The following is a 17172-nucleotide window of genomic DNA, read 5'->3' on the forward strand; positions in this document are numbered from 1 at the left end:
AGAAGAAACACTATCTCTGTGTCAACCTGACAGAAACCGGGGGACTTCACAAAGATGAACAAGCACTGTTACTGACCTCCGTAAAAACTCCCGCTATCCCAGCTTGGCACGAGCCATGCTCTTCCCCATACTTCTGCTTATAGTCTGTAAGAGAAAACAAACCACAAATTATTTCACTGTGTGCCTGAGCCAGCGTTTACTGGAGTTTTTCCTGCATTCCATATGGAGCTAGTCAAAGTCCCGGTCCCATCCAAGAAGAGTCTGGGGGCAGAAAGCAGACTGAAAGAAGGGGTGCAACACCACATTCAATGAAACGACCTCTCACATGCGCTCTCAGGTTACGAAAATATTGAGCTTGGATCGGCACAAAATGCACTGTAAATATGGTCCCATGCAAAGTGTGTCTGGCCTCTCTCCCTGCAACTGCTGGCAACATGAGTCACCAAAGGAAGTGATTTCCTGACCTGGGAGCATGATTAAGGTGTAAACCAGGCTTTCATAAGTAGCTCTGAGTCACATAACAAAACATGTGAAGAACACATTTACAAGAGTGGCCATTAAATGCTTTACAGCACATTATTTTTCAAATGGAACTTCATTTTTAGTGTTGTAGCGGGCGCCCGCACTAAAACAACCTGCAGGACAAATGGATTTGATTTACTGCAATCATAACAAAATTGAATTTCTCTAACTTGAGCAAATCTTTGCTTAAAAGCACCTGATTTCGGCGAAGTTAAGCCAAAATCTGCATCGTAAGACCACTTCAATAAATTTGCCAGCACTATACCTTTGTGAAAATAATTTTCTTTGGCTAAGTGGTGCAAAACGGAAGACAAACTCTGCACTTCCACAGGTCAAATGCTCGTATATTTGGCTTCGCAAACTGGGTGTCCTTTCGTAGCCGCAGCTGGCTCTTGCCAAAGTTGAACTTGAGGGAGAGAAATCACACTTTAGGGCTCGCCCACTACCGTTCCCCGGTGCCAGGACACCAATCAGAAATCAGAGGCAGACGTGGGGCTTTTACAGTGACGTTCCTGGCTACAGAAATAATGTGCCGTGAAAATATGTAAAAGGGAAAGGATGAACAAAACAAACCGGTTATTCCAAACCTGGGAGCCTGGGCCTCTTACAGAGTCCCACAGTCTGTGTGATTATCTAAAGGGATGTTAAATTATTAAAGGGATCTGACATAAAAACTAGAGAGTATCTCACTAGCTGTGGCACCACTGAGTTCTGCCGTCTCAGTGTCCCCTGGCACTCTATGGGTCAGACCTCACCAGTTTTTTATATAGACCTTGATTTTCATTTTAACTATAAGTGTATAAGCGTACCTTTACATGATTGACAGCTCAGAATATTCCATATTTAACTTATAGTAAGCCTCTGTGCAGCCTCTCTTTGAAACAAGCTCCCTTCTCTTTCCCTGTGAGCCACCTTTCCTTTGATTGGCTGCCCCTCACAAGCCCCTGATATAGGATTCCTCCCTCCTCTTTTTGTCATCATAAAGAGCCAAGAGTAAAAGTAAAGAGCAGTCTAAAACCATACTTGGACTTCATTATTAAACCTACATTTTATAAACTCAACCAAGAAGGTCATGTGCCTCCGCCATTGGTTGGTTAGTCATTTTTTCAGCAGGGTTATGAAAAGCTACCAATCTGATTTTCATGAAACTTGGAATGAAGCATTAGCTGAGGAGAAATGGGTTGATTGCTGGTGCAGATCCAGACTGTGTTGCAAAAATATCAAGACACTTATGCAGTTTTGGCAGCAGATTGGCAAAGGTCTGGCTTTCAGGGTTGTTTTTCTGGTACTTTCCAGACACAAAAAAATGATGGAACAAGCTAAGGTCATAACCAAAGTCTACGCTTTGATTTCAGATGGATTTAGTTGATTAAGCTTCTGGAATTCAGTGACAAGCTCTCTCGCCCCAATTCAGAATGATTTAAAATAAAGAAAAGCCCCAACAACATGAGTGCTGTGATTTTGCTTGTACTATACCTTCATAACAGGGGATAAGTGGTTTTGTCCCACGCTGGAGCGTTGGGGGAATGATGGAGCAGTATCCATGCGGAAGGATATGCTCTGACTCGTAGAAGACGTTTTTCCAGCGGTGAGCACAAGCCTGTGAGAGAAAAGCATTAGTGAACAACACATACGCATTTCCGTAAACACAAACAGCTCAAACTCCAGGCAGGCGTTGATCAGCAGTGACGACTGAAGCCCCCTTTTTCTCGCTGGCCTGGAGTCAGCGCGTCTCTGTGGCTGTCAAATGATCGTCAATGAGAGGGGGAATTAAAGCCCATCAATAACCCTGACCATAACAGCCATGGTCTGTGGTGTGAATATCTCGAGATCTGTCTTTCCCATGCAGCATTTGAACGCTCAAGCGAGAAAATGTTCACATCAATGACTGTTCGTTTTAAAAGTTTTAATTTCAGGACGGCTCCTCCGGGTTTTTGCGAGTGAGAGAGACAGGGAGGCCAAAAGTTCAGAAAAGCACACGCAGCGAAAAAATAAAGTGGATCAAAAGACAAAGAAGCAAACTTCTCCTGCATTAAACTGCTGTGGAAAAGTGGAGTGCATGAACGGTACAGGGGGTAATTCTCCAAACAATACTTTCCACTGTGTTTTTCAAAAATATAACAGCCAAGTGTTTGGTAAGCAAAAGGAATACAGAGCAGATTTTACAAATTTTGCACAAAAGAGGCCACATAAATGTGTAAATGTGGTAATAATTTAGGACCCTGGGGGGAATGGTGGTGGAGCCCCTGTGGCTCTGGGGACAGCTTTGGATGCCTCTGTGCACACAGAGTCCACTTCATTTCCCTCCCCAAAAGAACCCACCCTCCCTAACTCCAAAAACACACACACATAGCCAGTCTCAGTGAAAACAAGAGCTTGGCAGATTGTGGGCATACAAAACGCATCAGATGACTGTCTGGAAGCAAGATGCTACGTTGAAAAACCCTTGTGTTTCGAAGGAAAACTTGGCCAACAGAAGTAACAATATCAGTATAAACTCTCCCTCTTGAGTAGAAGCAGATTTTTTTTTCTTTTTTAAGATCCATCAGCTGATATAAACATAGCAAAAAGGCAGCTGACACGCTCCGCAGCAACTGAGAATTTCATGGTTGGAGTATGGAATCTGTGCTGTTGTCATGTTCCTGTTCAGTTTTAAAAGACCTCGCTGGTCACAAACAAAAAGGCCTCCACTGAAAGCGCAGATGAAATCACCACTGTACACATCTGCCAAACAGCCGTTTCCCTTCATGAGTTCATTCAGATGAGATTTTTAAAAAGAAGAAAAAAAGGAAAAAAAAGAGGCCCATCAACACGTGGCTCTGGAAAGCCACCACCTTTATTTTATCATAAGCCTCGACCTAATGGCCAGAGAGTGTGCAGCTACTCGGTGTGTTGTTATACAACGCTAAGCTCAAATTCCCAACGCTGACAGCTCCAAGAAGTCTTCACATTTTCACTGATGGGTAAAGCCAAAGGTATTGGTTTGAAAATTGTGCCAGTACATTCCAGTGAGGTATTAAAGAAATGGACCGGAGAGGTTTGGATGGATGAAAAGTTATCGGGATGTCTTTGAGCAACAGGTATTCAAACATGAGAGAGCTGCCCACCCACCTGACGCCTTCAAACTCTCCTGCATTGCCACTAGTTTCCGCGCTGCCCACCGCAGGAGGCGGGGGGTTAATATTTAATGAAAAGCCGCTCTTGGATGGGACCGCCGCAGAGGGGCTGAAGCCTAAACAAACTTTGCCAGCTGCCCTATGATCTTTGTGCAAACACTTAGCAAAGCGCCCCTGGGATTAGCACCATTTGAATCCTCTAAACCAGGTTCTCCTTTCTTTTGTTTTAACTAACAGTCTGCTTTTTTTATTTAAAAAAAAAAAAACCTGTTCCAGTGACTCTTCCAGCTCCACACACGAGGTGAATGTTTCACAGAATTATGTAACCACACAGTCGATTCCAGCTGATGTTACTCCACTTTTGAATAGAAAATCATTCCGATTCATTATTTAAATTCTTCGTTTTGTTTTTTTTTAATTTATGGCACTAAAAGTTAGTAAGAATGTAACAAGCACACAGAAAGAAGAAGTTGTCTTCTCTTAAGAAAGACCGCAGTGGTGAGAGCTGCTGTGGTGTAACAGTGTGGTTAATGGTGACACATTTGTTACAATGATGCTGGCATAATCGGGGCTGTTTTTAAAACATGGCTTGAATTAAGCAATTTGCAGGAACGACTGTTGTGTTCTGTCCCTCTGCTCACCAGGATTTTGCCGTTGGCGCTGTCCTGGCGGGCCAGGCTGACCCCCATCCACTCATCATCTCTGTCTCCTTGGCAAGTCTTCCCACACGACTCTCTCTGCCTGTTTCCTGAAAGACAATGGGAGGAGTTTGCAGACATTGAGTCACAGGAGGGAGGACCTTTTGGAGTGGGCGACTTGTCAAGTGTCAGCTTTTAGAGATCCGGTATTTACTCTTCACTTTCTGCAGATTCTGCAAGTGATTATCACACAGCTGACCGTTTCAAAAACTGGAGATGGAAAAAAAGTCTAAGTCTAGCATATTTAACGATGATTCCTCTACAGATAGTCAATGGCATTGAGTGTACCATTTTCATTATTTTCTTAATCGACCGGTAATGTTACAATACTCAAGGTCATTATGATGTGGAAACACAGACGGTAAACAAATCCTCAAATTTGCAGTGCTTGAACAATCAAATGATTAATTTGTCAACTGTTGCAGTTCAAATTCCTTTGAAGTGACTATCTGATCCATTGACTGCCGCAGCTCCAGATCTCTGAACGAGCTTTCTAACCAAGAAACAGTCATGTGCAAAGGTTTCAGGCACTATTTTGATTCTTATCCTTGGCTATCACTGGTGAGGCGTCAGATTGGTCCCAAATTCATTCTACAGCATGGCAACCGCAGACGTGCACTCAGAGTCACAAAGATCTGTCTTCACCAGCAACATCTACCAGCACATGGTATGGCCTCCACACGCCTCTGATCTCAACATCCCAAGTCAGCTTGGGATTACATGGATTTAGGCTGTCATGACGAGAAAGCCTAAATCCACAGAAGAGCTTTGGCGAGTCCTCTAAGATGTTCGGAACGACCCTCACTACTCAAAAACGCAAAAGTCTCAAGTCGTCCTTCTTCTTTTTTTCTTTTTTTTTTACATTTTTATGAGGAAAATGAGAAATAGGTTCAACATTTATTGACACATTGAAACAAGTTATTAAAAGATACACTTTAAAATGGATTCTTTGATAAGCTGCATGCGATGTACAGACACAGCACTGATTCATCTCCTGAGTTACGTGCCTTTTGCTTGAGTGATTCATAGCTCAGTGTAAAGTGGTTCAACAAGTAAAAAAAACAAAAACACAGTCAGGTGCAAGAACTGAATGAAAATGAGTTAAAAAGCAAGTTAAAAAAGTAAAATAACTTGAGAAAGCCTTTTACCTCAAGTTTATTGAGGAGAGCTGGTGTTTTGCTTTAAAGTTAAAGACTGATCACAACCAGTACTGCTTGCTTTCATTTATTAATTATAACATGTTTACAAAATTCATTGACAATTTGGTCAGTCAGCAGTTAGCAGTTAGCAGGTTCAGGAACCATCAGCACAGAAATAGGAAATCAAACTTTGAATGGAAAAATCAAGAGGACATGCAGCTTAATATAAAAGCAAATGAGTTTATGATAAAAATAAATAAAATTTAAAATAAAAAAAACAGTAATCTGAATGCTTTATTGGTATTAGAGGTTTGAAATCCTGAACAAGCACATCGTAAGGATCATGGATCCAGGGTAAGCAAATTAAGATCAGCAGGAGAATAAAGTTACAAAAAGATAAATATCTATGTTGCATATCAGTTGTAAGCATCATTCTTCATTTCAACAATGAATCCAGTAAATTGGGAACACAGAAGAGTTTCTCTGTGTCACTGTGTTTCAGTCATATGTAGATATCTTTTGGTTACACAGTGACCAAGAATGGGGTTCATACTGAAGCCATGCATGCACCCCGTCTTTCTTAACCGCAGGAACAGAGCAGGAGGGGGGATAGGGGGGTGGGGGTCGAAGCCCCAGCTTTTGGCTCACTTGCTTGGAAAATATTAGCAAAGGCATAAATCATATTTATCAAAATATTTATACACCTCTGCACACAGAACCCACTTGTCTTTTTTTCATGTCTCGATATAGTAAGTTATGGGCTAAAAGTACAACAGCGCACAGTGTTAGCAGCAATATACGACTTCGTTATTCTGGTTAAACAAAACAGAGGCGTGGGGGAGTTTATGCAATAAATCAGTAGTAGCAGGAGGACAGCACCGGGTAGTGTTTTTAAAAAAATATATATATATAAAATAAACGAATCTGTTATAACCTGTGTGTATGACCGAATGCATTGCCTGCTTCAGCATTGTGTGGTGTTTGTATGGATGCTGTGGGTTTGTGTGACTGACCTCTTCCCAGATCCATCTCTGTGCAGCGGCGATCAGGGTTGCTGTGAACTCGACACTTATATAGAGCTCCGGGAGACTGCACAGAGCTACTGTAGGAAGAGTTTGCCTTTGGTGCCCCGACTATTACCCTGCATCCACGACAAGAAATGAGAGGAAGGACACAGATATGCTTTTTTTAACCCCCCCCCCAGAACACTTTAACATACATCTCTTTAATACATTACTGACACCTAAAAATGGGAAATCCTATTGCAGGCAGTGAATTTGGAATGCAAATAGTGCGGGCTGTTACAAGTACTTTTAAGTATCTGGGTGTGGATGCAAGTTGGGCTCAAGAGACATTTAAACTTTGACGACAAAAACACAAATCCATTGCATCGCTGTCGGAAAATGCAAAATGGGACTCACCAGCGTGTGTTGTCGTGATAATGCTCCAGCACAGAATAGCCGAAAAAACTAGAATTTGGTCCGCGGAACACCAAAGGATGTTCTAAGTCTATGTTGTAAGAATAAGCCATTGAAATGGAGAGATAAACATAAAAAACATTCCGTACTCCCGTCCTGTATCTCCGCGGAGGAGCCATCCCTTTGCGCATCGTGCGTAATAACGCAGTAGTTTCCCCAAAAATAAAAATAAAAGTGAGGGACAGAAAAAGCCAATAAGGAGTAGTGAGCTATTCAGTGGGCAAACTGTTATAAGCTATCTTTCAAGTATTTTCCGGGTCTTGCAGAGCATGTAGACTGTGATGGCATGAGGAAAGAGTCGCAACGGAAAAGTTAACGTTCCGGTAAATAACGGTGCGTCAGCTTCTCTCCATTCTGTGTCAATCTGAGGAGGTTCTCGCTCGCAGGCTGGCTGTCGCTGAGATAAATGCAGTCAGCTGTCAAGTTAGTGAAAGATTTCATGGAAGTAAGGGAAGTTCTACTTAAAATAAGAGCATCGCTGTTTGGTTTAATCACCGTTCTGACGTTAGAAGAAAAGTCGAGGTTTTAGCGTGAAAGGAGCAGCCGGAATGAGTTTTTTTTTCTTATTGTGGTCCAGGGACGCTGGTAACGTGGTCACGGAGAAACGAGAATGGTTTAGAAAGCATCACATTTCACCCGTGGGCTCTGGGGGGCTTTGGATTCTCCAAAACCGAGGGATGAGGGCGCACTGCTGCCCCCTGACGTTTTCCCGTCACGTTGAACAGTGACAGCTTCATCATTTTTAAAAGTTACAGGTTTCATTTCCATCTTATTGACTGTTACTTATTGAGGATTCTTTATTAAAATCATTCAAACTCAAACTGAACTCAAAAGTCAAATAAAAGCAAAAGAAAACGCAAAGACTGAAGAATCATTTGGAAAAATCATTTTAACTTTTCTGCATTTCTTTCATTTATCAGTTTTATCTATACTAGTCTGGGAACTGCTGTTTTGCAGTGCATTACTTGTGCAACAGGCTTTTAGATACATATACTGATTAACAAATAGTATGTCCAATCAGCATATAAACTGATAAACTGACCTCTGTATCCAGCTGTTTGTTACAAGCTGGGTCTGTAAACTTGTTTTCTGCACTCTGCTCCTATTTTTATGTATTCACTGCTTTGCATGTTGAGAACTCTACACAACAAATCATGTGCAGTTTGCTGAAAGGCCAGTTGGAAAATCAGCTGATGTATTTGGAGATAATCTTCTGGGAATCATTAACTCTGACTTTAAACATACAGCATGTCATTTATGAGTTGCCAATTCCATTTGCAACATACATTTGGAGTTGGTGATATGCCATTTTTTAATTGAAGTTAAAAGTAAGCAATCTTTAAACACATTTCTAAAAGTGATTTAGGACATTTGCTCATGCCACATTTAATTTAATGTCTGTAAATGTATACATATAAGGAACAGGCAGATCCTTAAATGTGTCCATATACAGAATCAACAGCAAATTTCTTTCCGATTCTCATTACATGAAAGTGTCAGTGGTCTAATATACTTGTGTGTTGTCTGTAATTCTAATGTGGAGAAAAAGAATAAAGGTCAGGCAAAGTAGAGTGAGAGATCTGTAAACCCAGATTTGTTGTTTTCATTCAGTCTTTTTAACCAGGTGTTAACAGTCCTCAGTCAGACACTGGGACTAATGCAAAGACAGGTAATTAGATAAGCTACAAAACAAAAATCTGTATTGTGATGAGGATAAAGGAGTGACAAAAGTTGTTCTGTAAATAGGATTTAATGTTACTCTGAAAAAGAAAACTGTATAGCAAGTCATATAGCGCCTTATAGTACAGTTTTTATTATCATAATACAATTTACAGTTTTGTTTCTGTCAGTGTCAAAATATAAAGCATAGAAAAGCTGTGTTAAAGAGGTCCAGGGGCCTGTATCTTAATGTGGTGCGAGTGCACAGTTAAAGGGTCGTTTACAGTTTTACAGAGGAAGTGATTCAGACAACAGCACAACACAGAGATCTACAAATCAACTGACCGTCGGCATCCATGTGATGATAATATAATTTATTGCACAAGCCAATCTTTATAAACACATTCTAAAATAAAAGGAAACCCATTTACTCTCATCTAAAACTTGTAAATTAAACTTCAAAGAAAAACACGGTTTATGGAAAAAAAAAGTGTTTCTGTCAAATTCTCTTATTCCCTCATACCTGTTGAACATTCACACATAACGCACACACACGCTTTCTCTTTCTCAAACACACACATGAATAAAATGACAAGAAATGCAAACAGATAATGGCAGTCTTCCCCCTTCAGCAGCAGTAGCAGCAGATCCAGAAGTACCCGAATCATTCAAACACTCATCGTAACCAAGGCTGTGGAAGAGACGGATATGAAATTAGTTCAAATCCTGATACACATTTGACCTCATTTAAATATCTCCAAGTTGTAAAAAGATTCTTACAATTGGTTTCGAGTCTTCTTTGTCCAAAACCTTTTGAGCTTGGTCAGGAGGAAACTTGAGCATGGAGGTAATCACTTTGGCCATTGTCTGTGGAAAAAAGGGGAATTTTTCTGACTGACACCCTGATCGTCATCTTTTTAAGTCAGTTTACTTTCAAGGCAGGAGTCATCTGTGGTGTTAGTATAATCTCTGTTTTTCCCCCAGCTAACCTCTGCCTTTGACACCATCATCCAATCAAAATCAAGCTTGTTCTGAGACAACTGAAGCGCAAGAAAAGGCTCAACAAGAATGAAAATTATCTGCATAATCAACTCCAGGCCTATCTGCCAGGGAGCATGCATTTCCCTATAAACACAGAGGATAATCAGAAACAGGGCTCCTGGGCTGTGTAAGGAACCCAACTACTCAGCTAACACTAAACAAGGCCAGCATGCCTTTAAATGGCAAATCTGCATCATGCAAGATGTATGAGCTCGCGGGCAGCCTGCCGGACATCCTCCGCACGGGGGAGGTCTGCCATGTTGTTATAAAGAGTGTTTGTTGAGGAGCTGGGAAACTCCCGCTGACTTTAGGACCATGTCAACAGCACTGATAATTAGGGAGATCGCTGTTAATTACATCCAACAAGACTGGACACAACATGAGTTTTATATAGCTTCCTAAATGAGTAGCAGATGGAGGTCACCAGCTTTAAAAATAAAAATTATCAGCAACTTTTTTTTTATATGGTGGTTTTGAATCATCTCATCTAATAGACCATCAAAGCAGCAGCTAATGTTTTCTCAGCCAACTAAGATGGAGACATAAAAATGAGAAAAAGATTAATTATAAAAACTATTGGTTTTTTTTCTTCCTGTAGAATCTTTTTATAAAAAAATAAAAACCAGAACATACTTTTGTTTCCCGTCCCATCATGTATTCAAACAGCACCTTCCTCAGGTACTCCATCTCTGTGGGTTCTGAGAAGGCGTCGGAAATGTTGAGTCCAGGATCTGTAACAACAAGCAAAAACAACAAATCAAATATTTCACGATGACCACAACTGTCAAACTTCTCTTTCTTTAATGTCTTTCAAATCCCATTATTTCAACATCTGTAATGACCTCAAATGTATTAAATATGACTACACATCAGCTACTCTAGGTTGCCACTTTGCTTATATTTCCTTGGTTAAGGAGAAAAATCCAACCTCAATACAGTTACCACAAAAAAAACTAAAACACAGCTGTGAGAGCTGCATGTTAGTGTATGTAGGTCGTTTTTATGTCGTTTTAAAGTACAACAATCCTGGAAAACGCACACAAACCCCCCCCAACTAACAGCATCAGGTTTATGTTGGCAAGCAAATTCAAAACCACCTTTTGCACAGTTTAAATTATGCACTAAAGCTGAGTACAGGAAAGAATGGTGAGACTCAGCATGAGCACTTTAATATCACACAAGTTTTTAGGTCTGCACCCAAAGCTATAACACAATTATCCCACTAAAAGCTATGAATGGAAACGACTGAGTTACAACTTGGACAGGGCTGCTAACACTTTCATGACTGAAGAAAAGAGCTTTATTATGGAACAACATCCAGTCGCTTTGTGCCTATTGGAAATAATCACTCAAACATCCTCAAATGTGCCTGAATGTGCCCAGAAGGACTGTGCGATTAGAGTACAGGAAAAGGTGATAGAGCAGTGCAAACAAGTCTTTGATCTCTGGTGTGGAGTAATGGGTCACCAATAAATCCCATGCCCTTTGTCCCCCTGACCCTGTGTTGCCCCACCTAGGACAACTTTCACATCAACCACACAGGAAAGCAGATTTCAACAGCTTTCTGATCAATTTCCTACCTAAAAATACAACTCAAGGTGGTTTACGTAAGCTCAACTGAGTCATCAGCGGCTTTAAATATGAATATGAGCAATATACATGTACTGGATAAGAAAGGTTCGAGAAATCTGCGTGCTGCAGTGTCCTGCGTAGGAAACGTTTAGGCCACAATCTGCAAAATCCATTAAATCTAAGCATGGCTTCTTCACCGCCCCCCCGCTTATACAGCAGATTCTCTTTATTACAGCACCAGAGAAGGTCCGAGAGGACTCACTCAATCTCTCCAAATACTCTCACACAGATGAAACGCAGTTGGGCCGTGGTAGACTTGGAGACTGCACTGACTTACGGTCAATCTCCAGAGGTTTCCCTCAGCCTAAACCACACGTATACATATACACCCTCAACCCGTAGTCTAGCTTTAATTATAACCCCAGCTCTTATCTTTACCAGCAAGCCTAAAAATCCTGCTTTGCTAGCTAAACCATAATCAAAAGCATAGCTAAAGCAGTCCGGCACACACTGCTGAGGACCTGCACCTCCTGCCTGATCTCTGAAGCAGTGTGTTAACTGTCAGATTAGGCAGTGTCAAAACACCAACTGAGATCTTAAAGAGCAGCTACACTTTTACTTTAACTTTCACGTGTTGACACAAAATATAATCACATGGTCTGTCTTTAAAATCCTTTATTACACTAAAAAAGGTTAGGTGGCCCTTTTTCCGCCCCTACAGAGACCACACAACTTACGTTACGCTTTCCCATGAGACTGGGCTGCGCTCAAGCGTTACGCATGTCATCTCTGCTGTGAAAATCCATAAGGAAATTGGATCAAGAAGCAGAACTAAGTGATTCATGGTGTTACCTTTAAATGTGCTCCCGAGATGAGTTACAACAGTGTTTCGGTGGAAACATTTAATCTTGTCCTCGAGCGAGTGAATCTAGCGTGGAGAAACAAACAAGCATGCACACATTATTTAAAAACTCTTTAACCCAGTGGGTTAATTCTATGCATTAGAGTAATTGCTAAATAGGACATAAGCATTTTGGTGGCCATCCTCAGAGGAGGGCAGGATGCTTGTGAGAACGATGGTGTGTGTGAGAAAAGCTGTTGGAGGCGTTGTTGTGATTGTTTATGGGGTTAAACCAAATGTAAACAGATGTGCTGTGTAATTAAGTTGATGCAGCAGGAGAGCAGTAGCTGCTCTTGCTGGAGGCCACAGAATCCTGGGAATACACTGCGATGGATTTGGTGTCCTCAGAAAGAGCCACCAAGGGGGTCCGATACTCACTCTTTCAACAAACTGCTGCTCTCTCAGTCGAGCCTCGCTCAGCAACGTTGTTTTTTCAGCGAGCTGAGCCTGAGATCGAGAGGGACAGGAATCAGAAAATATGAAATGTTTTTGTTAGTATTCATGTTAGTAAATTTAATTGTACGCTAGGAACAGTGAAACCAGCATATAATGAACAAGTATACCTTTAGTTCTTCTGGGGTCATCTGTTCCTAAAATGAAAAAACAAAACAACAAAAAAACAAGAGAGAAAGAAGACACTGTGTGTTAGAACCAAACCTTAATTAAATCAACATTTCAACCTGATTAAAAAAAAAAAAAAAAAGGATGTAAAAACTACAGTAATGACACATTTAGTGCCGCCCCAGTATCCATATTATCTCAGACCTCTGTGCCGAGAAGCTCCACCGTCTTCTAAAAGCACAGAATTGCATTTACCGACATCAACAAAACTCAAATGTGTATTTATCCACTGCTGAAAATAGTTCCCGAACAATTTAGAATTGTTTGAATAACATTTTCTAAAGCTAAAGCGCTGAGAAATTACATGTATATATAATACACTCATGGATGACCAGTTTCACAGACTGATGTCTCCACTAGAAATAAATGTGCTTGGAGTTAAGAGCCACAGACACAAGTCAGAAGGTTTTAAAAGATGGACTAACAGCATTGTTTAAACACACTGTAGTCTACACAGACTAAAGTGTGCTTGTATTTAGTCTCCTCTCTCTGTGGAGGGACACACTGACCCACTGTGAGGCCCAAGAAAAGGCCTCCCTGAGCTGAACGCCATACAATCCACCCATAAAGTTATTACCTCACCTGGGAAAAATGCAGCAGAGAGAGCAGCATAATTCTTTGTCTTCGTGTGCATGCAGACATGTGCGCAAAAGGTAGAAGAATCACTGCAGGGGTCTCATGGCACCTCAACACCTGGCTAAAATGTCTCCCCGGAGTGCTTTCGTCTTATCTGGCTCCATTTCACTATGCACATGTTGCATGACAGTATCGCTGCAGAATAAATCTAATGTCTACAATCACCTCGCATGATATTAATTGAGAACAGGGACTGACGCTGGCCACTGCCTGACAATCTCCATTTTCTCCGGAGAACATTCCTGAGTGATTCAAACGAGCTTCGCAGCATCCGGCGTGCTTTGGAGAGAGGCCACACGACTGGAGCGAGAGACTGATCAGAGAAAACTATGTAGGAAAACTGTCCCCGAGCTCCTAGACGGATATCTTCAATTATGAAGCAACCCAAAGAAAAAGCTGAACGATAACTGCCTAGTCTGTCAACCTGGATGTGAACTTTGTAATAGGCCATTTGAAAATGTTTATACAGACACAAAAATGCATCTGGATTAGGCTCATTCAGATGAGCCTAACTGCTTCCCTTAAACTCCAGCCTTTTCCCAGAAGGGAGCCGAAATGCTGTGATTTCATACAGCTAGAGTGAAGTGACATATGACTCCAACAGAATCACTACATAAATTTACTCCAAACCCCTCCCTTCATTTCAAAATGGACTACAACAGCTACAGGCATGAATTTCTACATCTGAGTACAAGCAAAATCATCCAAAGCACAGCCAGTTGTGACAGCTATAACAGATGTTTGGCCAGTGAAGAACAGTGGGTCAGCATTATTTGTACCTCCAAAGTGTCCTGCGTTCTTGCTTGCAACTCCTCCAGTTGTTTCTGAACTTGCCACACTCTGTCTCCCATCTCCTCTTCTCGACTCTGAAAAAAACAAACAAATAAAAAGGAACAACGACTGAGTCATTTCCCATGTATCATCTCAGCATCACAACTCAAGTATGCTGCAAATCACTCAGTGAGGGCACTGCGCTGTTTCAGACCTCAGATCCTCTTTGGAATTTAATTATTCTTTAAAGGCAGCCAGAGAGATATCACATATAAATCCAAACCGTAACAGTCGATGGATGGTGTCTACAAAGGAGTGCACCCTATAGTATAACCCCATTAAAACAAATAGGATGAGTTTTTAATAGTACCTGTATAACCTGTTCATATTTCTGAACAGTTTTGTGCAAGTCATCCTCTTTCTGGGAAATCACCTTCCTCAGCTGGCTCGCTTCTTCACGATGGCTACTGATGAGCTCTTCTTCAACACTCTGAGCTTTTACTGAATCAAGAAAAAAAAAGAAGAAGAAGCCAAGTGCATAAAAACACAACTTATATGTTCACTTGCCTCTAATTTTGGACTGGATTTTAACATGAAGGAAACATTTCTTCCACAAGCAGTAATCCCTTAATGCTCCCATTTGAGTCCAGAGTAAAAAGTACAGTGTCACAACACAGCCATCCCAAGAACGTGAGTCATATTTACTTTGATCTTCTAGTTTACGCCAGTCGTTTGTTTAAAACATAATCAAAGTGCAGTACTGAAAGATTCTGACCACAGCAAAAGTGAACAATTTCGATTGCTCATTTCCTTTGCTTGTAAATCTTGTTGGTTTAATTTGGTTAAGCATTATTCTCTTTTGCCTCACCGATGGCCTCCTTCACTGCTGTGTTGAGCTCCTTCTCTTTCAAAGACATCTGTGCGTTGAACTCCCTCATTATCTGCTTCATCGCAGAGTTGTGCTTCATTTCCAAATCTTCTAATTCCAGCCTATTAGAACAGAGAGCAAAGGAAATGTAATTAGCAACTATTAACAAAAAAATCTAATATTATACAGACAAGGGATTTTTCACGATCATTTTTAAGCCTTACTTTAGCTTTTTCTCATTCTCCTCCAACAGCTCCTTCTTCATGTATTCTAGGTCGTGTTCATGCTCCTTCCTCAGTGACCGCATATCTTTCTGCAGCCTGACGAAGTCCTTGTGGATTTTCTCCTTCTCGTTCTTCACCTGGCTCAGTTTGTTCTTCAGAGACCGTAATGAGTCCTCATCGTGCACCTCTTGAGCAGGAGCATGGTTTTCCAGCTCGTTTTCCATCACACTCTTGGTTTGCTGCATGCTGCTGCATTCCACCTTTACCTCAGTTTCTGATGGATTCTGGACCTCCCTAGCAGTCCCCTGATATTGCTCCAACTGGGCATCCTTCTTGCTAATTTCTGCTCTCAGGCGATTTATTTCTGCGAGAAGGTTTCCGTTCTGCTCCTCTGCTTCTTTTAGCTTTGCCTCGATTTTGTGTAATGTTGATTCAATGTCTTTGAGCTGCCCCTGTTGCACTGCGTCACTCTGAAGTGAGGTCAGCTTGTCTTCATACATGACTTTCAACTCCTCTAAAGACTTTTCTTTCTCAAGCCTCTCGTTCTGCAGAACTTGTTCAAGGTGTTTGGCCTGCTCTTCTTTAAGCTTGACGAGAGCATCCTCCAGCGATTTTGTTTTCTCTTCTAATGTTTCTGTGTGTTTTTGCACAGAAATTTCATTGTTCTTAAGTTCATCCAGGCTAGTCTGAAGAGTTGTAATCGTCTGCTCTTTTTCCTCAAGCTGTGACGTTAACTGTTTTGTAACCTGGCTGATTCTCTGCTCAGCTTTCTTTTTCAGCTCAGACATTTTCCGAGTGCTCTCAGACAAGCTCTCCTCAGTTTCCGTCTGACTCCCGTCCTTGCTCTTGATAATCTCGTTTTTCAACCTTTCAAATTCCTCCCTTTGACTTTCAAGCTTTTGTTTATACTGCTGGTTGCTTTCCTCGAGGGCCTGAAGTTTTTTGGCCATCTCTTGCTCTACATTACCTTTCTGGGTGCACTGCATCTGCAGCTGTTCAACCAACTCGCGCTTCTCATTCTCAATGATGCTGTGTTGCTGTTTGAGGTCAGAAGTGAGCTGTTCGCACTCTTTCGTCTTTAGGTCTAACTGCTCTTGAAGCTCACTAAGTCGACTGATGGAGCTCTCAAGCTCTACGGTAAGCCCACTGACTTTTTGCTCCTTCTCACTCAACAGTTGGTCCATCTCAGACTTGCTGACGGACTGATTGTCAATTGTTGCTGTCAGCCGCTGCAAAGCTTCATTCTTTTCGGCGATCTCTCGCTCCAGCTCTTCAAGCCGGGCCTGCAGAGATCCAGTAGTGTTGTCGCTCTGTGTGAATTTCATCTCTAACTCAGACAGACTGGTCCTGAGTGTATCCGCCTGCTCTAAAGCAGACTGCCTCTCCTGCTCCAGTCTCTCCATTTGAGCAGCGGCCTTTTGCCTCTCCTCTTCATACTGCTGCGTCAGCTGATTTATGGCTTCCTCCTTCTCTTTTATGTTACTTGCTAACTGATTTTTTAAGTCACCGACGACGCTTTCCAAGCCACTGATATGCAGCTCATTTGCTTTCAAAGTTTCTGATATGACTCTGTTTGCTTCGCTGAGCTCCTCAATCTTCTCTACATGTTCACTAATGGACTGAGAATGAGTCTCTCCCTCATGTGTTAAGGCTTTGATGTGCTCCATATGAGCATTTACCTGAGCAGTCATCTGTTCTAATGAAATGCATAGATTTTTATTCTCCTCGGTGTGCTGGCGAACACTCTCCTCTAAAGTGCAAATTTGATCTGCTTTAGTAAGGATAATGTTTTTAAGATGTCCCACCTTTTTCTGACCAGAGAGTAGTTTATCTTCCAGCTCTTTCAACCTACTCTCCACGTTTTGCTGAAGTTCATTAGATCCACACTCAACTTTCAACTGAACCTCCTTACAGTAATGGTTCAAT

The 17172-nt window shown here is 41.5% G+C and overlaps 2 protein-coding genes across 3 annotated transcripts in view; both read right to left on the reverse strand.

The window, feature by feature from the left end:
- Positions 1–7652, reverse strand: part of itga9 (integrin, alpha 9) — a 49123-nt gene extending 41471 nt beyond the window's left edge. The window contains exons 1-5 of the mRNA XM_026191091.1: positions 6897–7652; positions 6489–6616; positions 4280–4386; positions 1999–2122; positions 77–144 (exon numbers count right to left, since the gene is read on the reverse strand). Of these exons, the coding sequence (XP_026046876.1) occupies positions 77–144; positions 1999–2122; positions 4280–4386; positions 6489–6616; positions 6897–7084 (615 nt within the window). The 5' untranslated portion in view covers positions 7085–7652. The remainder of the gene's footprint in view (positions 1–76; positions 145–1998; positions 2123–4279; positions 4387–6488; positions 6617–6896) is intronic.
- Positions 7653–8684: 1032 nt separating this feature from the next.
- The window catches only part of golga4 (golgin A4), a 26463-nt gene continuing 17975 nt past the window's right edge, over positions 8685–17172 (reverse strand). For both annotated transcript variants that reach the window (XM_026189733.1, XM_026189732.1), the window contains 10 exons: positions 15247–17172; positions 15023–15144; positions 14525–14655; positions 14163–14249; positions 12690–12716; positions 12505–12573; positions 12078–12153; positions 10287–10384; positions 9393–9479; positions 8685–9303 (listed from right to left, as the gene is read on the reverse strand). The exon at positions 15247–17172 is cut by the window's right edge and continues 1850 nt beyond it. In XM_026189733.1, the coding sequence (XP_026045518.1) occupies positions 9289–9303; positions 9393–9479; positions 10287–10384; positions 12078–12153; positions 12505–12573; positions 12690–12716; positions 14163–14249; positions 14525–14655; positions 15023–15144; positions 15247–17172 (2638 nt within the window). In that variant the 3' untranslated portion in view covers positions 8685–9288. The remainder of the gene's footprint in view (positions 9304–9392; positions 9480–10286; positions 10385–12077; positions 12154–12504; positions 12574–12689; positions 12717–14162; positions 14250–14524; positions 14656–15022; positions 15145–15246) is intronic.

The sequence above is a fragment of the Astatotilapia calliptera genome, chromosome 13, assembly GCF_900246225.1.
Source record: "Astatotilapia calliptera chromosome 13, fAstCal1.2, whole genome shotgun sequence".
In the NCBI taxonomy this organism is placed as follows: domain Eukaryota; kingdom Metazoa; phylum Chordata; class Actinopteri; order Cichliformes; family Cichlidae; genus Astatotilapia; species Astatotilapia calliptera.